Genomic DNA, 27,314 nt, shown 5'->3' on the forward strand with positions numbered 1-27,314 from the left:
GCGAACCACAGACTCGATACCAAAGTATCAAAATACACAGATTATATGATCGGAGAATCATTCCATTGTCAGATAAGGTTTCGATGTTTATAACTTATAATACAGTTGTAGTATGAATTCATTCTTTTAAGAAAGATTATATATGTTAGAGATATTTCTTATAACTTTAAGCTAGCTTATCATAATACGAATTATGCACGCTTACCAAGTTAGCAATTGGGTATCCCGAAACCCCGATTATAAGTAAGGAAAATAAATGTACATTCATACATAGGTACATTAAACCACGCCTGTTATAAACGAACGTTCAGGCGAGGGTGTAAGAACTACTCTACCACGTAATAGAGACTAATGCCATTTACAAATCTCCGGGTTACTATTGAGAAAAAATTTATATAAATTATAAAATACCGATACCACTTGCCAGACCCGGGAATCGCACATGAGACCTAATCAGCAGTCGGATAAACTACCGACCGCGCCACAGAGGCAGTTATTAGACTAGTTGAACATAAAATGTTTATCAAATTCTGCGGATGAGTGATAGCCACATGGCTGCTGACTAAGTTCCTGTGTCTAATCGACCGTTGTTTATAAAATAACGTTTATTAACACATGATAATATAAATATATACATAACTACCTACCGATGATCAAAAAACAATACTTCGTTTCTTTACCGCTTGTGTCCAATTTTATCAGCGTCGCTAGATGATGGCAGGTTGTATATTTTCGACACGGTCAGTTTACGAGCTTGCCGATATTTGAGCTGTTACGGTACCTTAGAGGTTAATGTAAAAAAGTTCTTGATCTGTTGTTAGGCTAAGTTTTAGGCATTTAGGACCAATTTTTCATCGTCAAATTTATTATTTGCAATATATTGCAGACTTTCTGACAAATAATCTACGAAAAACCTTTTTTTGAAGCCTTTGACCTTTTTTTTGACCTTTTTACTGAAGTTTTCTATTGATGAAAATGTCGCCTCTTAGCAAACTTGAATGTAAAGCGATCTAAATAACTAGAATTCCTACAAATCTATCAAGAAACCACAAAAATAAACCAGCATCTGTTCTAAGAAATAAATAAGTAAAGAATACAGTAACGAAGCACTCTTTTGTAAAATAAAAGTTAAGTCGGAGTTGGCGCGATAAGTGAGGTCGTTGACCGCTCGGACCCGTCGACTGTGACCGAATGTAATTTCATTGTCTATGATACGTTTAGCGGCACTAGATGTGATGTTTAGCTGATTTTATTGGCAGCCTTGATTTAAATGCTGAAGTTTTGAATGATTTTGATGATAATAAAAATGTTTGATAGGTTTCCACTTGACTGCCTGCATTGATGATTGAATAAATTATTATTCAGTGTCTACCCTAAGTGTATGAGGACATAAACACAGATAGTTTTCAGATTTCTGACCTTTAAAACCATTTTCGAATCCACCAATGACTACATTACGATTATCGGCATCATACTAAAGCATGTTTGTTTGTTACGTACAGTTGCGACGGCGGAGAGCGGGGGGAAGTACGTACCCCGCGCCATCCTCCTCGACCTCGAGCCCGGCACCATGGACGCCGTGCGCTCCGGCGCGTACGGCCAGCTCTTCCGCCCGGACAACTTCGTGTTCGGACAGTCCGGCGCCGGCAACAACTGGGCCAAGGGACACTACACCGAGGGCGCCGAGCTCGTCGACGCAGTGCTCGATGTAGTCCGCAAGGAGTGCGAGAACTGCGACTGCCTCCAGGGCTTCCAACTGACACACTCGCTCGGCGGCGGTACCGGCTCCGGCATGGGCACCCTCCTCATCTCCAAAATCAGAGAGGAATACCCCGACAGAATCATGAACACATACTCCGTGGTGCCCTCGCCCAAAGTGTCGGACACAGTGGTGGAACCCTACAACGCAGTGCTCTCTATTCATCAACTAGTCGAAAACACAGATGAAACCTACTGCATAGACAACGAAGCTCTCTACGACATTTGCTACAGAACCCTCAAAGTACCCAACCCGACGTACGGCGACCTCAACCACCTGGTGTCGCTCACCATGTCCGGCGTGACGACGTGTCTGCGGTTCCCTGGCCAGCTGAATGCGGATCTCCGCAAGCTGGCCGTCAACATGGTGCCGTTCCCACGTCTCCACTTCTTCATGCCCGGCTTCGCTCCGCTTACGTCCCGCGGCAGCCAACAGTACCGCGCGCTCACCGTGCCCGAGCTCACGCAACAGATGTTCGACGCCAAGAACATGATGGCGGCGTGCGACCCGCGCCACGGCCGCTACCTCACCGTGGCCGCCATCTTCCGTGGACGCATGTCCATGAAGGAGGTGGACGAGCAGATGCTCTCTATTCAGAACAAGAACAGCAGCTTCTTCGTCGAATGGATCCCCAACAACGTGAAGACTGCCGTGTGCGACATCCCACCCAAGGGTCTGAAGATGTCGTCTACGTTCATCGGTAACACGACCGCCATCCAGGAGCTGTTCAAGAGAATATCAGAGCAGTTCACCGCTATGTTCAGGCGCAAGGCTTTCTTGCATTGGTATACTGGTGAGGGTATGGACGAGATGGAGTTCAATGAAGCGGAGAGTAACGTGAACGACCTGGTGTCGGAGTACCAGCAGTACCAGGAGGCGACGGCGGAGGACGACACGGAGTTCGACCAGGAGGACATGGAGGAGCTGCAGCAGGACGAGCACCACGACTAGACGTGGCTGCCCCACGCTCACTACTCACTCTTATAGTATAAATGTGCTGCACTCTGCCGCGACACACGCACTGAACATTTCCGCATTAGATTGTACTAACAAGCCGGTGTTAATGTGTCGGTGGCTGTGCCGCGGCACTCCGCGTGCTACTATGTAAGGGCCCAAACCTAATCCTCGCTGGACCAGTTTTATACAATTTTATATATTTCCAAGTGAATGTTAGAGGCTAAGTCGCGTGCATTTATTACCAAAGCGTCCCAGAGACCGACGAATCATTTCGAATCTTCATCGATATAGCACAGACCCGTCAACGCTATTGACGACTCCGGTGCAAATAAATTATAATTTTATTGAATGGATAGTATTATCAAAAGTCTGTTTTAATTGAATACTAATTAGTTTAAGAGGGAACTTTATAAGAAACGTACCAACTCGTGCATTTCTTAGCTTTAGTTATTGTCTTGTATGCTTTTTATTATATTAATTTATAATAAATGTTTTAAACAAACCTTGTTTTTTATTACTACTTACTTCGAACTTCTACTTACCCGTATATACCTACACACAGAACTAAAAATAGAAGAAAGAAACGAGAAATAGATACCTACATTATTTATAATTTTGGAAAGCAGTATTGTAAAACCCATTTATAATAAGTTACCTATTTAATATTCATCGAGCTAAATTATAAGATTAATACATACATGATTCAGTCTATAAATAACTTAAACATACTTTCTAAATATAATCACTCATTGGCAAGACTCATTGGAAACATCTGAAACAAAAGAAAAGTTAACTTTGACAATTTAAATTTACGAAACACTAGCGCCATCTATACGTCTATCAACGAATCACTAAGAACCAAAAAAATTTTTTTTTTCCTATTCAACTTTTTAAACATATAAGATATACTCACTATAACTTTTCAAAATAAAAATCAAATTATTTATTTATTTAGGTGGAATATTGACACACCATAGTAGCTCGGAAAGCGGGTAGTCTTATGAGAAGAGCTAGCAAGAAAAATATAGGCTGCAAGTGAGCACATTGGTCGCGGCCATTAAAAAAATAACAGATTAAATTATTATTAACAAGTTATGCACAATAATAATGTCCTCCTAGCCGATACGGCTACGGCGGTCAGTTTCATTGACACTGGCCATCTGTGCAGGACTTTCTTTATAGTGTCCAAGTGTGTGCACAATACACAGGTACACTCTCTATTCCATCACTCTCATAGTTTGGTGGGACGGATAACCGACACGACCAGTGAGAGGTCAGGCGCAGGACCGACGGCTTTACGTGCTCTCAGAGGCACGGAGGTCTTCGACCTCAACTTCCCAACTCCGGGCAATTTCTAAGAAATTCTTAACAGAAAATCTCAGAAAAGACTTTTTGGCCCGACCCAGGATTCGAACCCGAGACCTCTCGCACGGCAGCCGCATATACTACCGACCGCGCCACAGAGGCAGTTAAACATGCACAATAACACTTATATGCATCACTATTTGCCAATATTTATTTATTCTTACTGAGAAAACATGTAGTTTACCTGAATATAACACAGAATGAACTAATTAACTGCACTGTCCTTGTGAGATTTCAATATAGCTATCTCCATTTCGAGTTTTTTCATTTTCATTTTAGCAATTTTCACGTTATATGCATGTTCCACTTCCATCATTTGCATCTGTCGTCTTTTGAAATGAACATAGTGCCGCGCTATTGCCTCCTTGACTGAATTATTTCTGAAAATAATATTATGAGGTAAAAAATCATCAGCTGTCAGTCTTTGAAACGAATGGTGCAGCTAATATAACTATAGCCTCTTGAATATAACTACTTTTATAATAATAATAAATAATTAACATAATAGGACACACATACGAATGCCTTCATAGAAACAAAGTAGATTGTAAATGTGATACGTTGCAATATGTTGACAATTTTAAATATTTAGGATTAAGGATTGATAAGAACTTTAATTGGGCTATGCACATATCTGATGTCTGCGCTAGGTTGAGATCTGTACTAGGCAAGTTCTATCAGCTTAAAACAGTATTAAATACAGAGACAATTAAAATTGTATACTATGCTCTAGCAGACTCACTTATAAACTACGGACTGATTGTATACGGACGAACTTTTATAACGTACTTAAAAGATATTAAAGATCTTCAAATAAGACTGATAAAGTATTTAGTTAGTAAGCAGGATAAAAATATGTGCAATAACGAATACAGCAGATTGTTCCCTATCTGTAAAATCCTACCAATAGAAAAAAAGTAGAATACTTAATTGGCCTAGAATATTACTTTAGTGATAAGTACAAACATGTTGTTGAAAATAAATACAATACGAGAAGAGTCAGGGAACAGAAACTTGTGAAACCAAAGGTAACTAATTATTACGGCCAAAGAACAAATAAGTATATAATACCTTCAGTTTTTAATAATATAGATTTATTGAGAGAAGTTCCTAAAGTTAGTTATAATAGTCTTAAGAAGAAACTAAAAGATGTCCTTTTAGAGTAAAAATATATATAAAATATTATTGTTATGGATGTAAGGTAAATTATCTGTTTGTTGATGCTTTGGATATTATATTTGTATTTAAGTTGAGTATACGTAGTTTTAGACTGTAATTTCAAATTGTTTTGTAATAGATGTAGCATATATGTATGATAAGAGCGTATCTCGCCGTTAAACATATGTTTGGCGAGTTTAATATGTATTTAGTTTTAAGCTACTTTTAAATAAATAAAAAAAAAAAAAAAAATTATCATTGGACAACTCACACACGGTCATTTGATTTCAAGCTGAGCTTGTACTATGGTAACCAAATAACTGATAAACATACTTATATAGGTACTTCTAAATACATACTGATATAGATAAATTGACATCCAGACTCAGAACAAATACTCGTGCTCATCAGACAATTTTTTTTTGAGTTATACTAAGGTAAACCTATATGCTATAGTGGGGTTTACAAACTTTACAAAATCTTTTGCCCGCCGCCGTCGCCGATGAGTTTTGTAAATATTATGTTTTTGCCTGCCTAACGTGCACACGCGATAATTTTGTCACATTGTTTTGTCGGTTTTCGTCTACGAATCTATTGGTGGAAGACTCAAGGCCTAAACCCTCCCTCATTACGGGAGGAGACCCTTGGCCAGCGGTGGGACAGTAAATGGGTTAAATTTGTTGTTGTTGTTGATGAACCCCAAACCCCACCGATGAACTTAATGGAATAAAACAAAGGCACGCGTACCGTGGCGTCACACGCTAAAGAACCGAATAAACCGATTTTTTTCCCGCAAACGCAACTTCAGATAAGCTTGTACTTACGCTTTACGTGGAAATCGTCTTGATTTCTTTGTTTCGCATCTCGGAGGTCTCACTTCTTCATATTGAGTACCTTAAAAAAAAGTAAAAGTAATGTTCTATACCAGAAACCTAGCACATCGTTTTAAAAAAAAACATTTAGGATTAAGTACAGACAGGATATAGGTAACTGAATCTAAAAAAGCTAAAAATATTAATAGAAGGAAATAAATAGAAGATAGGCAAACAAATTCAAACTTATGTATCTCTACCTAAGGCTTATGTATCTTTGCCTACCTTCTAGTCAACAGAATGCTGAAATACTACTCCTACAAAGGTACACTCTAAACTTTGATGAGTGCCAGACATTATGATGTATTTTTATAAAAGAATTAAGCATTAAAATGTTATTAAATAATAGGATCTTTAAAAATATTTTTATATTTACCTTGATTAGTTATTTCAGTAATTTGTACCTCTGTAACAATAGGGGTATTATTATTTATAATTACAGTACTTGTGCTTGGTTTCACATCCTCTACATCACTATTATTGTCTGTGTTGTCTTCTACCTAAAAAAAAGCAAAAATATAGTTAGACAAAGCTAATTTCTATTTATTCATGATATTTTTCTTATTGTGTATATTTGTTCAAATCTTATTTTTTTATTATTTAACTGCTGATATATCATCATCAATCATAAACGAAAAGAAAAAAACATCAAGTCTTAGTATTTGAATTTAGAATTAATTTAACTCAATCAACTATGGTTGGTCTCTATCTTCATAAAACAAATAGAATGATCATGACAAGACACAATCAAGACAAAACATAAAATAAGGCCAAGAAATGATTTATTAATTTGATATTTATGCAAGCTGAAGATTGGACAGCTTACATTTTCAATCATTTCGATAGGGTCTTCATCTCCATCCAAGTTGTATGGCTCATCTTGTGCTGGTTTTGATTTGGCCATCACCTTTATCCTCTTCCAAGCCATCTTTAGCTCCCAGTCCCGTCTATCTTTGCCTGTTATTGCATTAAATCTACAAAAAGAGCCATTAACTTATTTAAATAGTGTGAATTGTTGCAACTGTAAGCTTTGTTAGTTTATTTCACTTATCATATATATACTTGGGTTCATGTAAAATATAAAATACCTTTTTTTGCTATGGAGGTAGGCAGGGACCAAAGAACTCGCTACAATACCTTCAAACTTCTTTTACTTAATTTGATTCATATACATATTCATACTTAGACTTTTACTGTAATTATCTTTCTATGAAATAAAGTAAGGGCTATAGTCTACTACACAGACAAACAAATGATTAGCAGGACTATTAATTCTCATAAGCACTGTCAAACTTATCATGCAGGTATGTGACAAATTATTTACTGATCTAGTAAGTGGGTAGATATAGTAAAACTTACCTGTGCATAATATTTCCCCATTCTTTAGCTTTCATTATATTTACTGAAGCTTTATTGCTCTTATTTTCTATGATATGTGCTGACTGAGCGATCATACGACCTAGTAACTCCTGAAATAACATATTTCGAGACATTGTAATGTAAAATAGCCATAATACTGTTAATCCAAGTTTAAACGTAATGAAATTCTGCGTAAATAGTTGAACAATAAAAGAAAGTAAAGACAATTTCTATTGTCGTCTTACTTTTTCTCTGGCACTCCAGTTTTCGCTCCTTCGCTTCCTTTTTGAATGTGGAAGGTTCATTTTCGTATATTAAATCGTAAATATTATTATTGATTGACTTGAAATACAGTTTCAATTTCCAAACATTTTGTCAGTGTCAGTCTTTGTTTTACACTTGGCCACTATTGATTTGCGTCTCCTAATTCGGAAACTGATAATGTTATTATAATCGTAATCTTATAAACGAGTAATTAACCCAGGCTTAATTCTAAACCAAGGTTTATACAAGTGACACCGGCAACCGGTAGTAGATTGTTTTTCTCGTAAGTCAGATGACGTTTCATAGGGATGGCAACGATGTGTCGGTATTCAGACGATGTCGATGTTATCGATATCTGCGAATAAAGAATCAATCTGAAAGAAAATGAGCGTGATAGTAATCCAAATTTGCAAATTACAGAATACATTCAGTAATTACTGGTATTTTTTTTATAAATTAAATAATTTACGATTTTTTTAAATTTTAGATTTCGAATCGATTTCGATTGTTCTGGATGTTTGCATTGTTTTGCAATAAGTGATGTGTTTGAATCGATATAAAAAAATTCAAATTGATTCTTTGAAGTCTTCAAACAGGTTTTTGTATTTATTGCAACCTTCTCTCATTCATAGAAAGTTTATTACTACCTGCTTGAAAAAAAAACTTACCCATGACACGACGATCTTCAAGCCAGACAGCATCGTCTTCTGCATCATTGCCTAATAATGCCTAAACGTCAATCAAAAAAATGGCGCGAAAATAAAACAACAAAGTAATAGACAAATATTTATTTCTGTTGGCGTTTTATCGCCGATCATAAGACTTAACATAATATTTACAATATTTTGAACACAATAGTAAAGTCGTACGTGTATGGTATCAGGCAGTGTTGGGTCAATCAACTAATTTTTTCAATCAATTGATTAGTCATGACTAATTTAGTCATGAATTATTTAGTCATGATTGAATTAATCATGAGTAAAAATAATAATCATAATCATGATTAAATAAATTAGTCATCAATCATTTAATGATTAAATGACTGATGACTAATTTATTGTATTTTTGTATGATGATTAAACTAAAAAAAATAATTCAGGTTACATAATTTTAGTTTAATTGAACACATCTATAAAACTATAACTGATCACCACATTAAGTGGACTGAAAGAAGATAATTCCATTATTTATAAAATTTGATTTTCAAAACGCGTAGTTTTAAAAAGCAATTTAAATTATTTTAAACTAAATTAGCCTGAACTTATTTTTGCAAATGTGTACCTGTGTAAATTAAAAAAAAAATTAACTGATTCTGTTGTAAAACTAGCTTTAATTAAAAACCTGTGATTAACAAATCAACAGTCATGGAACGTAGACTTGAAAAGCTTAGTTTTATTTAACTATTATTTTTAGTCATTAAAATTTTAGTCATGATTGAATAACTAACACTAACACTAATTAATCATCAATCACGACTCATGATTGAATTTTTTTAGTCATTATTCATTAGTCATGACTAAATAATTTAATCTTAATCATCAATCATCAATCAAACTAAATTTTGCCCAACACTGGTATCAGGGTACATCTGTGGGGTAAGTTTTGACTGCGAACAGAGCAATCGAGGGGATGTAACAACTGCTGAATATTTGATGGTAATAAAATGAAATGGGCCAATTACATAAGTAAGTAGTAGCCTATTATCTCATGGTTTAAGGATTGGTTAATTATATTTTGAGTTTAGTAAAGGCTTTTTGTACTGAAAATCAGATGTTAAGATGGAAATAACTAATTTGCACATTTGGCCTGATTTGCTTCAAAAATATATAAAGTAGAATAGTTATTTTAGATCCAATGCAGATTTGTCGATGAAGCAAGGTTCAATATTTAAGTATCAACTCGTCCTAGAGGATTTACCCAATCTTTTAGGTATTCGGAAATAATCAAAATAAATACTTTTAAAAATATTCAGCAGTCGTCACAACATAATGCTGATGACATGCCACGAAGTTTGGGAGCTATAATCATTTAGAAATAGCTCCAAAACGACCCAGCATTTTATTGTCTTTTAGAGTATTTATCAAAGGAACCAAGATAAATGCATGTTAAAATTCAGTAACACTTATTATATTATCTTATATACTACATTTTTTGTCATTAATTTTACAACAGTGTGGCTTCAACAAGTGAGGTTTATTCTTTATATTTAAAACAGAGATTCATTATAATTTTAATAAAGCTTATATTTTTAACGTAAATGTTGTTCAAAGATACCATAAAAACATAACATTTTTCTTTTCTAAATTACATGCTATCTCTTTCGCTCATACAAATTATAAATTGCAGATTTAAAAGAGTACTCAATATTTTGTACTCTGTTCTTCTCAACTTTCTCTTCCACCTATCAAACTGGCGGTAAATTCACTTACTGTATCTTAGACAATCATTATTGTCAATAATTGACTTCATGGATTTTGGGTATGAGCAAAAAGGACAACATATCCTACAGTTTCCTCCTCATATCATCACGCGTTTAAATCCTTAGAAGGTAAGGCATAGGTGTATAACACCGAAACTTTGAACAACATTTACTAGAGGCACTAAATTTCGTCACTAAACTATAGCAGAATATAACAATATTAGATTGTCATTTAATTTTAATGAAATTATAAACAAAAAAAAAATGCTATAAATCTGTTACGTACAAAATATATGGCAACTTAATTGATTTTGTTAACTAAACCATAGAGGTTAGGCAGACTAAGATTTTTATAAACTTAGCTGTAAAAAAATATAAGCTGTGAGTTTTGATATTTTTGAAAATATATTTTTAACTGGGTTCATAGTTTTATTCAATCGATAACTATCACGAAATATTGAGTTATTTCGTCTATAATTTATTTATTTTTCGTTTTATAATAAGCAGTTCTTAGTCACAGAAAATTCGAGATTCATCCCATAATAAATATCAAAACCCACAACTTTTAACTTAAAAATTAATTACATACAAAAGTTGATATCTAAATCGTATAATTCTCGTAAAATTGTTGCAAAATTTTAAGAAAATAACAAAAGTATTTAAAATTCAATAAGGCCAAAATGTCGAGATAAAGACTGTAAACATACTTAGCAGTTCACAATTGTATAATTATAACCAGTATGTTTACAATCTTTCCTTGACCGTACATAGCTATTTGTTTTCACTATAGAAATGAAATATAATTCAGCAACACTTTAAGAGCATTAAACGACTTATTGTAATATAATATGTACATTATAAGATATATTTTACATTGTTACATCTAATTACAAATACTATTCGGCACTTCTTTTTTAAGTCACTAAGTTTACTTGAGACAATACAGTTTCTTTTACAACTCAAGTCAAACTACATTATATTTTTTGCATTATTATAAAGATAAATTGAGAATTTTAAGAAAATCTCCAAAACTATTACTGGGCGTGATTTGGGTGGCATATTTTACACAAAAGATACAAGCTTTTTACTCAAATTATTTTAGTAAGACCAATTATTGAGCCTAACACAGGCGAATTTGGGGCAGGCCTTTATAGGAATAGGATGGTCAATTTTAGGCTATTTGAAATGCCCCTAATCTGGTTTATAGGAACCACAAAACGAATATAATAAAAAGTAAACCTTTTTAAAATATTATCTAAATTACTATGGCAATTGTATCGTGTTAAAACCCCGGCGAGCAATCAAATAAGACTTATGAGTTATAAAAGATCACTATATCATTCCAAGTACATACATAAAACCTATATAAACATTAATAATAAGCCGTCGTCTAGCCGTAAACAGATACGCGCTATAAATAATAAGCAAATATACGTATATATTTATAATAAAGCTATCGATTCTCAATTTACGCTGCCATTTGTTCATAATTGCCTTTTTACAGTGATTTTAATTATGAAAAAAATAAATCATAAATGTGGAAGCGTTTGTCTGTTCTTTCGACTAAAACAGCTGAACCCATTTCGATGTCATTTTGTAGAGTGACAGTTTGTGACAATGGGAAGGCTTTATTTTGTTTTAATCTACCCCTAAATGGATAAAATAAGGGATGAAACATACGAGTGCAGAACTAGTTAAACAAATAAATTTTAACTTTTACTACCCTATGTTTAGAAAATATTATACTCATTCATAAAGGAAATCACTGTAAAATCATTCACACACCTTCGACAGAGAATATCAGAAAACAACTTATATTTGATATAGTTTAAACCGTTTTACTATTAAAGGTTGTTCAGACGGACATCTTGTCAAAATCAGTGAAGTCACTATAGTTGTAACTTATTGACGTCACAATTAAGGTGTGTTCACACAATCAATGACGTCACGTTATAAAGGCATGTTCAGACGGACTTCTTGTCAATATCAATGACGTCACTATAGATATAAAGGTGTGTTCACACAATCAATGACGTCACAATCTAACCGTTATAAAGGCTTGTTCACACCGACACCTCGTTGTCGTCGTTCAGCCGGATGGTGTTGTCGTTGGCGGCTAGTTTGAGGAGAGTCTTCTTGATGCGCAGCGCCGGGAGACGGACTGATGGGTTCTGGTGCCAGCACTCCCGCATTAGTGATGATAGACCTACCATTGTCTGTTGAGGAAAAAATTGTTACAATTGGATAGTAGCGAAGAATTATTAAACTTGTATGCGAAAAGTTTCGTCTCAAAAGTTTTTAGGTTCCGCATTTTTTTTTCGTAAATAATGTTGAAATTGTTATTATTAGGCTGTAATATTTTATTAGGCAATCATTTGATACTAACGAAAATACGACACTAGTGACGTCCCTACACCGTATTCTATACTAAAATGTATGTTTGACATTTCATAAAGAGAGTGCTGATTAGGATAACTTCTTCTTCTGATTTAGATGGTAGTACATAACACTGGAAAGTCTCTGGTTTGATGCCGTAGGGCACAAACAGCTGGGAAGAGGTTCCCTCTTTTCTTCCAAATTACCCTATCGGCGGCAAGATTCGATCAGTAGTGTACTCACGGGGTGCGGGTCGTCGGGCGGCTCGGGCCTGTAGGCGTCGACGCAGACGATCTTGCGCATGTCGTCGAAGCTGGGGTCGGTGGGCGCCAGCTCGTAGAAGATCAGTAGTAGTGTACTCACGGGGTGCGGGTCGTCGGGCGGCTCGGGCCTGTAGGCGTCGACGCAGACGATCTTGCGCATGTCGTCGAAGCTGGGGTCGGTGGGCGCCAGCTCGTAGAAGATCAGTAGTAGTGTACTCACGGGGTGCGGGTCGTCGGGCGGCTCGGGCCTGTAGGCGTCGACGCAGACGATCTTGCGCATGTCGTCGAAGCTGGGGTCGGTGGGCGCCAGCTCGTAGAAGATCAGTAGTAGTGTACTCACGGGGTGCGGGTCGTCGGGCGGCTCGGGCCTGTAGGCGTCGACGCAGACGATCTTGCGCATGTCGTCGAAGCTGGGGTCGGTGGGCGCCAGCTCGTAGAAGATCAGTAGTAGTGTACTCACGGGGTGCGGGTCGTCGGGCGGCTCGGGCCTGTAGGCGTCGACGCAGACGATCTTGCGCATGTCGTCGAAGCTGGGGTCGGTGGGCGCCAGCTCGTAGAAGGGCGGGCGCGCGTCCCGCAGCCCGGCGCCGGCCGCGCGCCGGCACACCTCCCACAGCACCAGGCCCAGCGCGTACACGTCGCACGACAGGAACGACTCGAAGCACGATGTATTTATGCTGCACAAGGAAATAACAACTCGCTAATCAGTCTACCCTTTCTTCCAACTGTATCAGAGTCGACCGGTGCAGCTGAATACCAGTATTTTACATGAAGCGACTGCCTATCCAGAATCCAGTAACCTGAGGTTTGGTGTTATAACCCAGCCTAGGTTATAACACCAAACCCTTCAGTAAGACTGCTTGTCAGACTTTCAAGCTTCTGACTACTGTCACAGAATAATAAGTAGGTACTAAAGTACAGAACACGCACTTCCCGTAACAATTTATAGAAATAACGACTCTTGCTACTAAGCAACAAAGTCTAATTCAGGTCGTATAAGCGCCCCGTACCTAACGACATATTCACCTAAGTATTCCCGCTCTCTTTTAACGCGTAACTCTGTCACTGTCTGGCGTAGAGTAACGCGTTACCTATGACGCTAGGGTCGTCGGCTCGCCGCATCGTTGCTACCTGTTTTGGTTTGTTTACATTTTTACTATTTTATATTCTTCATATGTCCTAAACCTGTGAACCGATTTATATCATTCAAACGGATAAAATAGTTTTAGTCTTAGACCTTTCTTTTGATACCAAAATCGTTGAAATATCTCCATAAACAAAAAGTCACAATTGCAAGTTGCTCTCGTAATTATAAAGTATCAAATTCCTTAATAATTCAGACATGAGTCCATATTATTGTTAGTATCAACAAAGTAACTAATTATATAAAAATTTTACCTTCAAATAAAATTTGTATTATGCTTCCAATGACGTCCGAAGTCCCTTATGAGAGTACATCGATTCTTTCGCCTCGCCTGGTCGCTAGATGTCGCTACTTCCGCTTCCTAAATGCGCCAACAGCGCCACCTACTACTTCCGGTCCGCTAAGCTACCTAACAACTACAAGCCGCCATCTTCGTCATTGTACGGCTCATAATGGTTTAATACCAGGAAGACATTACTGGGACTTCGGACGTCATTGGAAGCATAATACAAATTTTATTTGAAGGTAAAATTTTTATATTATGCGTTCCGTTTGACGTCCGAAGTCCCTTATGAGAGAGTGTTTGTTATCTCCTGGTGGCTTGTATGTTGGTAACAATATTAAATTAAAACGCAACAATGTGATTGAACATATTATATTGTAAATTTAAATGCACATTGATTAAGATGCTAGGTATAAATCAAAATATTTCCTTATAAGTATTATGAATCAGGTTGAAAATATTGCGATAGAGATTTTTCTGATCTAATATCCCTATTTGAAGTATTGATCTGTTTCAGATAAAACTTTTTAAAAGTACATTCATGCTGCCAATTAGCCTTAGCTAAGATATCATTAATATGGTAATTTTCTACCCAATTTAAAGATGAGACTGCTGATCTACAGCTTCCAGCTGACGCCTGAATACCAGCATCAGCTAGAAGCCTCTTTATCCAACCACCAATCATAGCTGCAGTAGCTGGCCTTGTAGGACGTCTAGTTGCTAAGAATAAATTAGTAATATTTTCCCGGGTCCCTTGTGTCATATTTACTAAAGTACGTAACCAATATAATGCATCGACTCTTTTATCCGGTGCGGCCAAGAATGTCCAGCTAGATTGTTGGTATGAAGATGAGTCAGTTTTGGACCCGAAAACAGGGTGCAACGTAATCGAATCAGTGTTATCTACAAAATGTTGACTATCAGTATGTAAAAGAGTTAAATCGTGCACTCTACGACCAGAACACAATAGTAAAATAGCAGCTGTGTGTCTAGATACTTGATATAAACTATTTAAATTAATATTGTAACTCTTTAAGAACCTTATCAAAACCCTAGCATCCCAAATCGGTAATTGAGAAGGCGCCGGTCTTGCCATGGAAATAGCTTTCAGTATGTGTTTTACTATTGGGTTTGCAGTAATTTTAATATCAGATATTGTTTCGCCAACGGATGCAATAACTGATTTATGAACCAGTATCGTTCTGTAAGAGAGACCGTCCGTCAAAAATAGATAACCTAGATACCTAGCTACGTTTACTGGTTCCGGTAAACGAAAATTAATGCTATTTTCTTGACAAAATCTCACCCATCTACTCCAAATGGGGGCATAAGTTTTTATTGTAGACTGTCTCCAGCACGATGACAATAACTGTTTCTCTTGCAGCGTCCAATTATCCGTCAAGGTATCCCACCCGAAATGAGCCAAGCTTCCAGGTGTAACTTGCGGACTTGTGCCGGCGGTAGCATTGTCGCTGTGTCCACCAGAGTCTTCTCCAGATTTCTGAGTTTTACAGGACGCTTCAGAGCACGATTTTTCAGGTCTGGCCTCCAAAAAGGCTTCGTCCACTTGGGTGCTACTAGAATGTACTGACCTGAGGCTGAGTTGAGGTGATCGAGCACCCTGGGTATTAGGCTGGGCGGCGGGAACAGCCATGCAAGTCGGTAATGCCAGGATCTGCTGAACGCGTCGTGAAAGTAGGCGTTCGAGTCTGACAAGTCTAGCGAAACATAGTTTTCTACGACATGTGCTGTCTGTGACGCAAAGAGGTCTAGGTCTGGCGTGCCCCACATGCTGAACAGTCTCGATGTCTCTTCTCTTGTGAGGTGCCACTCGGCAGCTGCGCGATTTCGTGAGAGGTGATCTGCTTCGATGTTGCACAGGCCTGGTAGGTGGTGAGGCCGAAGCACAATGTTGAGGTGATCTACTAATTCCAGCAGCTGATGGGTCAGATCTACCAATTGACGTGATCGTGTTCCTCCTTCGTTTTTTATATAGGACACGACTGTTTTGTTGTCGCTCTGAAGGATTACTGTAGAATTCTGGAGCTCCATTGCTTTGGTTGATATAGCGGCTATCACAGCATACATCTCCTTCAGATTGCAATGCCATCTTACCTGATGTTGTTCCCAGAGGCCTTTTACCATGTCGTTGTTCACCAGAGCTCCCCATTGAATGTCCGACGCGTCGGTGATGACGTGGTTCGTCGGCATTCTTTGGGGATGAATCGCTGACTTCTGACTGATATTCTCCATCCACCATTTTAGTTCTGTATGTACCTCTTCTGGGAACTGAATCTGCGATCGTGGATACTTTCTGAGTTTGTTGCTGTGTCGCTGCAATAAGCGGCAATGCAACCTTCCCCGGTGGGTGATGAAGGTTGCAAAGTTGAGGTGACCTAGTAGGCGTTGCGCCTGTTTTAGGTTCCAGCTGCCGGCTTCGAGTCGTACTCGTAACATCTGCCGAATTCGTTGTATTTTCTCTGAGGGTAGGAACTTCGTGTTGAATTTGGTGTCCCATGTAATTCCCAGAAAATCGATTACCCTGGTTGGCGTTGTTACCGATTTCTCCACATTGATCCACCAACCCAGACTGGTCAAAAACTGAATTGCAATTTCTATCTGTGCTGCAAGCGTAGTTCTGTCCTGATGTATTATCAGATAATCGTCCAAATATACCACTAACCTCAGTCCCTTTTTGCGAAGTATTTCTGCGGTCCAGTTCGTTACCGACGCGAAAATCCGAGGCGCTGCTGCAAGGCCGAACGGTAGACACGTCATTTGTAACAGTTGACCTTGATAACTGATCCGGAGAAACCTTCTGTGTGCTTCCTTTACAGGTAGATGGTAATAAGCTTGACTTAAGTCCAATTTCACCATCCAATCTCCGTGTTGTAGAAAATTTGGCACTTGGTGATGGTGGAACAGACGGAAATGCCTTGGTTTCATATACTGATTTAATGCCTTGAGATTGAAAATTGTTCGACTTTTCCCGTTGGATTTCGGAATTATGAATAGAGGTGAGATAAAAGACGGTGTCAGAAGGGCCGGTTCTAAGACTTTTAACTGAATTAAATTTTGAATTTCTGTTGACATTAACTGTGATGTTGGAGTTTGATACTTTGTTAAAACATCTAAGGTAGGGAGAACTAACGGCGGTGTCTTGTTGAATGGTATTCTGAGACCGGTTATTAATTTCCATATTGATTTTGGCGGATTGAAAAGAGCCCAATTGCTTTGAAAACGTCTCAGACAGCCGCCTGAAAACCCTGTTGAGTCATTTATTTTTATATCCTGATTTTCTACCCCCTGCTTTATAATTTCTCCCTCCCCCCCTCTTTTTGGCTGACGAGTTATTATGCATGAATCGTTCGGAATCTTTGTTTTCGGCCCGTTTGGGTTTATTATTGTAATTCGACTGACCGCGAAACGACTTTACGTTAGCAGAGGAGGTCGAGGGCTCTGGAGATTTTGCCCGGGTGCGGGAAGAAGATGGGGTCTGTTTTTGTAATTTATCTACTCCACCAATTTTTTGTAAATATGTTGACAACTGACCGGGGTCAAACATGTACTCGCAAGACGGCGGAATTTGACTCAGATCCTCTCTCATATATTTATCTTTTAATTTTTTAACGATATCCCTACGGCGCAATTCTAACACTTCGGCTCGTTTCCCGCATATCACCTGTAGTATATCGTGGGATACTGCCTTATATTCGGACTCATTTCCAAACAGTTGGTTTAATTTTTCGTAAATGGTAGTTGCATTCAGCTGAACGTCTTTAGATGCCGACCAATCGACTAGGTTCTGTAATGCCGAGTTTACAGCTTCATTTTGAGCCAAAAATGCATTGGATAATGCCGCGAAACTACGTTCCATTTGGAACCAACGTAAGGGCGCAAAATTGTCTTCAAAACGTCGCAGCTCTTCATTAACTCTTAATTCGGTAAAGGCCGGAAAAGCCGCATACTTTTTCTGAGCGTCTGTATATCGAACCGCGTTCCAATCGGGTGAGTCGAATCTTTGCATAACCTTAATTTTTTCGACACGTGCACGTATTGCCTTTGGTACCGCCGGTTCTTTGACAGAAACGCCCAAGTTGATAATACTACCCGCATCTAATTTGGGTGGATTTAAAAACGGATCATTGGGTATTGGTTCCATCGATACCGAAGTGTGTGGCACGCTGTTGCTTTTAGATATATTCAACGGCGGGGTCTCTGTAGATGTTGCGAATGCGGCCGTTAAAATATTATTCACATGGCTCACTAATTGTTGTGACAACATGTCAAACCTTTCCTCCAGGTCCCGTGAACTGCAACGCCTTTGGCGTTTCCTTGGTGGCTCTTCTTCCGACGAACAATCCGAAGAACTATCACTATCATTTGAATTTGGCGCGGAAACCTCTTTTTCACTCATTTTCTCACCGAAGAGGTTATGGTAACGGAAGACAAACTAATTATATTTAAAATTAACTTTCTACTTAAATCTCGAAAGCCAATTAAAATTATATAAAATTTGCGACAAAATTAATCCAATAAACTAATAGATTTTTTGAAGCGACCGTGTGCTCGGTTCGAAAAACGACGCAACAATGACGAAGATGGCGGCTTGTAGTTGTTAGGTAGCTTAGCGGACCGGAAGTAGTAGGTGGCGCTGTTGGCGCATTTAGGAAGCGGAAGTAGCGACATCTAGCGACCAGGCGAGGCGAAAGAATCGATGTACTCTCATAAGGGACTTCGGACGTCAAACGGAACGCATAATACATAGTTAGTACTATTATTTTGTGGTATGTAGGTAGGTACTGTAAAGTTTTATAGTTTTTAAATGAATTTGAACTTAGCTTTCCTCATCTGTAGGTAATGAAAAAAATGACAATCCCTCGTCCTTCTTTTTCGACAAACATCCATCAAATGAGCAAAGCTTTAAACCTGCCATTCTATTTTAAACGTTTCTATAATAATATTACTCATAAAACTTCTAATAAACGCACGCACGAGCTCTACGCGTGAGCGTCGACACTCGACTCCCGGAGTGACGCCGACGCCACGCGAATTTGTAGGCACTTATCGCTGTAGGTACGGCCGAGTGACGGGGGCCTGCTACTGTTAACAGACGACGACAGCCGGGAGCCACAATGTAACATCGCTTCCGAAACACGGAGGATCTCGATATGTTTAAGATGGTCACCCGTCCACAGAAAAACCATGGCAAGCGTAGCTTAACCTCGGAGATCGATCCGCGCGGTTGTTGTTAACTAAACCTCCTGAACCTGAGTTATCTGAATGTTTCTGTTCAATCTATAACCCTTCGTTTTTACAATTCATGTTACCGAAATTGTACGCAAAACGGTTAATTTTAAACTTGAATAAAACTGAGGTTAATGGTCCCACAGTTTTGGTGCCATAATAAAAAAATATAAAAGATTATCATTTTTTTTTTGTCATGGCCGGCATTTTCAAATATCAACCAAAATGGTAGATGTCCTTTGACATGCAGGTAAGGTTGCCAGATCCGGGATATTTCTGGGGCCACGAACGGAATCAGTTTTGGGTCTCCGGTCCGAGACTACACTAGTAGGAATGATCAAAAAAAACCTGGAAGTATTTTAGCTTTGTATAAACAATTTTTTTTCATTCCGGGTCAACAAAGTCAAATTACGGAACACGGGACAGCCCGCAAAATTCCGGAACAATCTCGGAAATCCCGGCCATCTGGCAACTATACATGCAGGTAGATGTTATGATGTAGGAATCTAAGAAAGGATTTTAATCAATTCTACCCCCAAGGGAATGCAAATTTGTATGAAAATTCTGCCGTAAGTCACAAATCAGGACAGACGCCGATATAAGCATCACCCCAAGGTAGACTGGCAGAAAATGCCTTTGGCATAAAGTCCGCTTTTATACAAATTTGTATAAGAAGTTTAAATAAATAAAATAAGCTAGTTGCAATACAAGTGTTCATCTCACTCACCTCTGGTCCAGCATCTCGGGGCTCATGTACCGCTTGGTGCCCTGCCTGGGGTTGTGCTGCAGGCCGGCCGCCACGTGGTGCCGCGTCACCGCCAGCCCCAGGTCCGCGATACAACACTCGCCGTTTACTTTGACCAGGATGTTCTTTGTTTTTATGTCCCGGTGGGCTATCGCTGGTTTACCCTGCACAACAAATAGTAAATATAGTAAATCTATACTAATCTATACTAATATTATAAAGCTGAAGAGTTTGTTTGTTTGAACGCGCTAATCTCAGGAACCACTGGTCTGAATTAAAAAAATCTTTCAGTGTTAGATAGTCCATTTATCGAGGAAGGATATATATCACGCTACGACCAAAAGGAGCAGAGTACCAGTAAAAAATGCTACAAAAACGGTGAAAAATTTGACCCATTCTCTCTTATGCAAGCGAAGTTGCGCGGGTCAGCTAGTAGTAAATAAAGTTCGTCAGAGTAGTGGTAAAAAAAAATTAACCCATTAATCTCCCAGTGCTGGGTAAGGGTCTCCTCCCGTAATGTGGGAGGGTTAGGCCTTCGCTTAATGGTATATAGGTGATTTCTATGCAAGTGTTTAACACATTATGATAATACAGTGGATGATGGTTTATAGGTAAAAATTTAAGGTCATAAAGTTAGTTGCCTAGTAAAATATTTTCCTTTGTGAATCTAAGAGGACAGTTTATCAGATCAAGCCAAAAAGAATATGGGTTCATCAATTTCACATTGTACCTCAATATCAACAGTTCAAAATTTCAGTAAAATACACCCATCTTTAAACAATCCGCTGCTGGGTACGCAGTTACTTTGATAATAATTAAGTCGTAGTATACTATGAAGTTAAACATATAGATATTTTGACTAGGATTTTGAATTACATAGTGAAATCCAGCACATATTTATTTCAAAACCCAATAGTCTTGTTGCCGTCAATGGGTTAAGAAAACTATCAAGTTTCGATTTCAAAATATACACAACATCACAACAAATTTTCAGTTCCAACCAGTTTAACCGATATTTTCCAGTATTTCATCATAGTCTGCCAGCAATTAAACTTGCCCTTATTTTGAAAACATCGCCTGTGGTTCACACATAAAGTGCTATGATAAGCCACAATCTCTGGTGAATACCAATCAGATCCGGTTATGTGCATGATGTTTAGTGATCTGTAGATAGCCTGTTTATTGCGGGCACAACTTTGATCTCTTATCTAATGTTAGCTTAGAATAGCAATGTACCATGTGTATATCATGTTAGCTACATTGTATGTACTCTATCAACTAAATAACTTCTCAAGCAAGTTGACTGCCTCCGTGGCGCAGTGGTTTAGGTCGCCACGCCAAACGGAACAATTTTTGTCCATTTTTTTGTTTGTTTGAATGTTTGTGTTCTTTTTGCTCGATAAGAGTGGTTTCTTGGCGTTTGGTAGTTCAAGATGTATAGTAGCCTGTGATGTTCAAGACATGGGATAAATAACAGGCTATATTTTCTTGAATATACAACCCTTATGGGGCTGGAGTAGGTGGTGTAAGTCAGCATGCGAGTGGAGCCACGTTGATCAGCTAGTAAATAAAACTTTAAAATAGAATTCTATTTTGTATGCCTCACAATAAAACAAAAATAGATTCACCTGTGCTCACTTTTATAAAAATGTCCCCTGGCATATACATGTTGTTTTTTTCCATTTAGCCATACAATGTAGCAGACAGATTTGCATTCGTTTTCATAATATTAATAATAATATGTATAGCATGGATGTGTTACGTACCTGTGTGCCATGTATCTCAGTGTGTAGATGCAGCAGTCCGTTGACGACGGACAGACAGATGGCCATCATCTGGTGCCGGGTGAGCGTGGTCCGCGCCAAGTGCTCGTACAGCGAGCCCAGCGGGTGGAAGTGTGTAATTAACCAGAGCTGAGGACAACAATGATGTTAAGTTAATATGAAAAATAATAAGAATATGAACTGTAACTCTTTTTTCATTCTTTAAAACAATATTTTGTAAATAAAAAAATCTGTTTGTTTGAAGTCTCTTTATATTTTATTTACGAACACACATGGGCTATATCGTATCGCATGAGTGATAGAACTAATTGATTAGTGGTGTAAAACCTTAAGTTACTCTGTGCTTTTGAAATAGATTACCATTTGGCGGTGATATAACAGCAAATAGGTACTGCTTTTGCAATAAGCCTTTATTTCAATTTCTGTTCAATATATTAATATGTAGCTTATATTCTCAATAATTGTGTAATTTGTTCATCATTGACAGCCTTGCCATCAAATACACGCGAAAAACATTATAAAGTGCATAAAATCGATTTATTTCGATACACCTGAGTTTACACCTTCAATATACCAGGTATTCAATTACAAATGAGATGAACTATCTTATTACCTGTGTACAACTGCCCCTACTAGTCATGTCACTGCCGATATATGCGAGTATGTTCTCATGTCGCAGCAGCACGGTGGAGTATATCTCGGTCTCGCGGCGCCAGCTGGCCTCGTCGCGGCTGAAGAAGATCTTGACGGCCACGCTGTCCGCGTACCACGAGCCGCGCCACACCTCGCCGTAACGACCCTGGGAGAACAAATAGTATTAAAACCACACATAATGATATCATCTAGACTATTTTAAAAAATTACTAGCATTGTTAGGTGTTCAATACTTTTAATTCTATTAATCACTCCAGTTTAGATCGAGTGCTTGTTTTTCGAGTGAATGATTTGAATTACGATTTTGCTATCGCAAGACGTATGCATCGGCCATTGGACTAAGTTTGCGTAAAGAATTTAGAGCCTTAGACCTAGCCTATGGTTAGGTTAGAGGCTGGTTAAAATCTGTACATTGAATACGTCTACCAGTTTCTTTTCAAAATAGTGATGCAGACTCTAAACAGCTAAACCGAGCTTTCTAAGCCTGTTTGAGTGTGCAGGATTATACATCATAATAATATTCTAGGCTAAGTATAAATCACAGTGCTATTGCTCTTACCTTCCCAACGCAGTCAATGAGCGTGACCTGCTTGGCGAGTGTCCTCTGCACCATGAGCGGCAGACCCGACCCCGAGCCGCTCGTCACCGAGCACTCCAGGTACTCGCGCAGGGTCGAGTCTCCTGCTGCTACTGCTCGCAGGCAGTTGCCGTTTTGTGAACCTTCCACACCTAAAAGAACGAGACGTTAGTTATATTATTATTTTAGTGGTCAATAAGAAAAAGCTAATATTTCTGAAATAGGCTTCTCTACATGGTAAATACATCAACAAACATTCATGTACAACAATCATAGAATTTATATTTTTTCACGAAGTGTAAGCAGGATGATTTCTGTATAACGGTAAAGAGTATTGCCAGTAAGGGAAGGTTCGTATCTGACGGAACATACGTCGCGTATTATCGGTCGCGTAACGCCAGAACAAATAAATGTATAGAAAAACACTTGACCGTTCACACTCAACCGATAATGCGTCGGTGCGAAGCCCATACAAATTAAGTTAAGCCCGACGCATCTTCCGTTAGATATGAACCTTCCCTAAGTGTGCATATTATCAAAGTCTCTGATTGTGGCAAACAAACTAACGAAAAAGCAGTACACACAGAAATTAAGCGAGGAACTTCTTGAGTTGCCCTCTCTCACACTGTTGTAAACCAAGCAATGGACATTGTGTTTAAAACATACCTTCATAATAAGCACTGGTCATGTTCGGACTGTAAAGATTGGACGAGAAGTAGTTGGAGTCTGCACCGAGCTTGTGTAGAGCTGCCCTTGATACACGTAGTCTGGAAATAAGACAAATTCAAAACATTATCATAATATAATCTGAACAAAATCTTTCAAAATACTGGACCAGAAAGAAAATTATTAAGAATCCGAAATTAAATTAAAGAAGTGGTTTGCAGGATTATAAATGTTAAGTTACTATTATTTCACTTATTCGTTTTCAATTCTTTTTGGACAAATCTTACATGCAAATATGTTTAAGGATATTTTTCAAACAGAACACTGATTGTCTCAAACAAGTGGTAAACCTATGAATGTATAGTTATAGTTAGTTTCTTACCTGTGACTCCTGCGCAGTACAAAGATGGCGCAGGCGCCGATCCCGCTGACGACGACGACGGCGGCGGCCACGCTGGCCCACAGCTTCCAGGCGCTGTTGGGCACGGGCTCGATGGCCGTGTCCAGCGGCGGCAGCTCGGGGAAGTTGCCGCCGTTGCACAGGTCGCCCGAGCAACACGTCACGTTGTGCAGGCCCGCGTGACGCTTGCGGACACTGGAATGTATGAAGAAACATTAGTTTGAAAGTTTTATGGTATCCTAGGGCCTCTAAAGAAGCCTAGGGTGTTCTAAGAGTCACGGTTTTGTATCGTAGTGTCTCTAAAGAAGCCTAGGGTGTTTTAAAAGTCCCTAAACAAGCGTTATTTAGACCCTGAAACTTTCCATAACAACTATACTAAATTGTATTCGACTATGATGGTTGACTTTGAGTGAATGATTCAATATTTTTATGCTAGAAGGTTCAAAACAGTAGGCAAAAGATTGGTGATCTTGTCACTTAATAACAGAATGTGCACTTATTCCCCTAAACATATAGCCAATAAAAGCTCCCAGTACATATGCAGGGATCTTTTCACTAACATGGGAAGTTAATTAATAGAATAGACCTATAACCACTTTCAATGCCCTAATTTTCTCTATACTAAAAGATACTATAAAAAAAAAGTTTTTAATTATTTTTAATAGTTTCATAGCTTTAATGTTTTTAATAGTTTCAGAAAAAATCTCACCCAGTCTGTTGTGTGGTTCTACAAGTGAACTGATAATGGTCTCTGCGTATAGTGCACCCGCGTGAATGTCGCAGCGTGCCGTCGTTTGCTCGCACTGACGACTTGAAGCACGCGAGAGCGTCTTTGCACTCCTCTGCTGTTGACTTGCCGCATTCCGACGGCTCACATTGATGGCATTTGTACCTAGGAAAGAAAATCTGTTATCTTTCTTGTTTTAAACAAGCATATCATTGTTAGATACTAACCCTCTTATTCATAAAAATATATGAAGTTATGAATGGCTTATAAAGAGTTTTGTTTTTTTCACTCCTTAGCTAAATGAAAAAGAGAAAACATATTATAGTAGTCTTTTAACTAAAATAAGTTTTTAGTGTATTTATGAACAAGAGGGTCATATTTGTATTAAAAAAAACATATTATGGACAATACCACTTATAACTTTGTAATATATTTATAGCCAGTTTCTTTATCAAAAGTGACAGCTAAAGTATAGGGCTAGAGTTTTATGAAGAAACAGATTTGCGAATTTACAGTTATTATAGATATGTATGTAGAAACTGGCCGATAGTCTCTACTATTTTGGCCTCAGCCTGTTATCCTCAGTAAATCTTACAATATCCCTGAAATGTTATGTATGAAGGTATGTCTTTAAACCATTGATAATTTATTGAATGCATAATTTTACATTTTCTATTGACGTCAGTAACTTGTATGGCTTTATAATAATGTAAGAATAAAACTGGGTTTGTAGGTGACCATATTTAGTCAGTAATAATTAACATGACACATACCTACATAATTGGAGTTATACTGATGATAATGACTATGACTAATATTAACTATATTTGCACAAATTCTTAATAAAGCATGTTTTATTACCTCTTTTGAAACTTCCTTCTCCTTTGTAAGCAAGGGAAATAATTTGAAAATATTAGTAAGTTAGTCAATGTTCAAAGTTGTTCAAGCCACCTGAAGGCCTTTGAAGTGTATTAATAATTGTTTTTGATTGTAATAGACAACAACTGGGACCGACTTTATACATGCTCTCTGAAGCATGGAGACACCCAGTTAAAATACCACTGTGCAATCACCCATCAATTAAACAGGTTGCTGAACTCACAGATAGTTTAACGACCAGTGAGTGCAACTACCTGAGGGTGCCTTAGATAGACTGAAATAAGCTTCTTTAAAAATAGAACTTTAAAAATTAAATGATATTTACCTAGGTTGTTGTACCATCATCTTATCCATAGGAATGGAGTTGTCCAGTCTCGGAGCATCAGGCCCCTGTGTGCTGCCTGACAAGCCATCTTCATCAATTGAGTCCAAACCGGGGAGACCTGCTGAATATTTGTAACAATTTTTAACACCCTCTGGCTGATAAATAACATGTCTTTAAAAACTAAAGAGATAGGGTGTTGTGAATTAACCTGAAGTTATTTGATATTTCTCACTGTATTGACTATTTGTAAAATAATATACATTTTAGAAACTCTGCGTTATATATTTATCTAGATATAAGTAACTTAATACAACTGCAAGCCATTCTTTGTGGAACATCATCACTGACTCAAACATACAAAATAATCGAGCATTTTTTACTGACTCAGCCGTCAGACAAGTTGGTATTTAATATGTACATTAATTAAATGTAAATTCGTCATACTCTTAACACATTGTTTCACACCAAATGCGTTTGTCTCGAGCGTACCAGTTAGGTCTTCGCCTTTATTGATACTTTTCTAACATCGCAAATATAGACAATTCCTCTTTCTCTATACATGCTACAATGTTTACACATGAATACTCCACTAAAAACATTAAACTCTAATGTCACAATTGCGTATTCTACGGAAAAACAATAATAGAACACAAGAATACGGAAGCCACTTCTAAAATAACACTTTCGCGGCACCCAACACGACCCAAACTTTCACAAACGAAGCATTACACTCTAGAGAATAATTCACAGATGATTTTGATGTAAAAACTCACCACAGCAAGCATTTATCAGTAAAAATGTGAACAAATATCGTAATATGACAACGTCCGCCATTCTTCGTTCATCATAACAATGCACTACAGTGATCAAACGGCGTACTCATTAAAAGTTGAAGCCAGCAGGTACACCATATTAAGGATCGTATTTTTTTCAAATAAATGTAAAAATCTCTTTTATTTTCAAAATAATCTGTTTTAACTACTTAAAAGTTGATAAAAATAGAATTAAATAATATAAATGGTTGATTTGTTTCCTCAAATATGATAAGTTTCCTGTTTCCGTGACAATATTGCACGTTCTTGAACGAATGT

At 38.0% G+C, this 27,314-nt stretch overlaps 3 protein-coding genes across 6 annotated transcripts in view; 1 reads left to right on the forward strand and 2 right to left on the reverse strand.

The window, feature by feature from the left end:
* LOC142982930 (tubulin beta-1 chain-like) overlaps nucleotides 1–3,218 on the forward strand; it is a 31,750-nt gene extending 28,532 nt beyond the window's left edge. The window contains exon 3 of the mRNA XM_076129672.1: nucleotides 1,503–3,218. Within this exon, the coding sequence (XP_075985787.1) occupies nucleotides 1,503–2,710 (1,208 nt within the window). The 3' untranslated portion in view covers nucleotides 2,711–3,218. The remainder of the gene's footprint in view (nucleotides 1–1,502) is intronic.
* Nucleotides 3,219–3,360: 142 nt separating this feature from the next.
* Nucleotides 3,361–8,020, reverse strand: LOC142982931 (uncharacterized). The gene is made up of 7 exons (XM_076129673.1): nucleotides 7,716–8,020; nucleotides 7,471–7,580; nucleotides 6,938–7,085; nucleotides 6,488–6,611; nucleotides 6,064–6,133; nucleotides 4,266–4,461; nucleotides 3,361–3,488 (listed from the first exon to the last, which is right to left on the reverse strand). Exons 1-6 carry the CDS (start codon nucleotides 7,773–7,775, stop codon nucleotides 4,287–4,289), a joined length of 687 nt encoding a protein of 228 aa, XP_075985788.1. The 5' UTR covers nucleotides 7,776–8,020; the 3' UTR covers nucleotides 3,361–3,488; nucleotides 4,266–4,286.
* A 603-nt stretch (nucleotides 8,021–8,623) lies between these two features.
* Nucleotides 8,624–27,260, reverse strand: LOC142982608 (activin receptor type-1-like). Of its 4 annotated transcripts, none has more exons than XM_076129188.1 (12): nucleotides 26,997–27,260; nucleotides 26,224–26,341; nucleotides 25,881–25,901; nucleotides 25,002–25,184; nucleotides 24,275–24,487; nucleotides 23,893–23,993; nucleotides 23,209–23,378; nucleotides 22,609–22,794; nucleotides 21,978–22,124; nucleotides 20,194–20,375; nucleotides 12,773–13,469; nucleotides 8,624–12,369 (listed from the first exon to the last, which is right to left on the reverse strand). In XM_076129188.1, exons 1-12 carry the CDS (start codon nucleotides 27,055–27,057, stop codon nucleotides 12,217–12,219), a joined length of 2,232 nt encoding a protein of 743 aa, XP_075985303.1. In that variant the 5' UTR covers nucleotides 27,058–27,260; the 3' UTR covers nucleotides 8,624–12,216. The 4 variants fall into 4 exon arrangements, with proteins under 4 accessions (XP_075985303.1, XP_075985302.1, XP_075985306.1 ...); XM_076129187.1 differs by having other exon boundaries at nucleotides 26,224–26,344; nucleotides 26,997–27,259; XM_076129191.1 differs by lacking the exon at nucleotides 25,881–25,901 and having other exon boundaries at nucleotides 26,997–27,257.
* Nucleotides 27,261–27,314: the final 54 nt, after the last annotated feature.

This window comes from Anticarsia gemmatalis, chromosome 22, assembly GCF_050436995.1.
Source record: "Anticarsia gemmatalis isolate Benzon Research Colony breed Stoneville strain chromosome 22, ilAntGemm2 primary, whole genome shotgun sequence".
Classification (NCBI taxonomy): Eukaryota; Metazoa; Arthropoda; class Insecta; order Lepidoptera; family Erebidae; genus Anticarsia; species Anticarsia gemmatalis.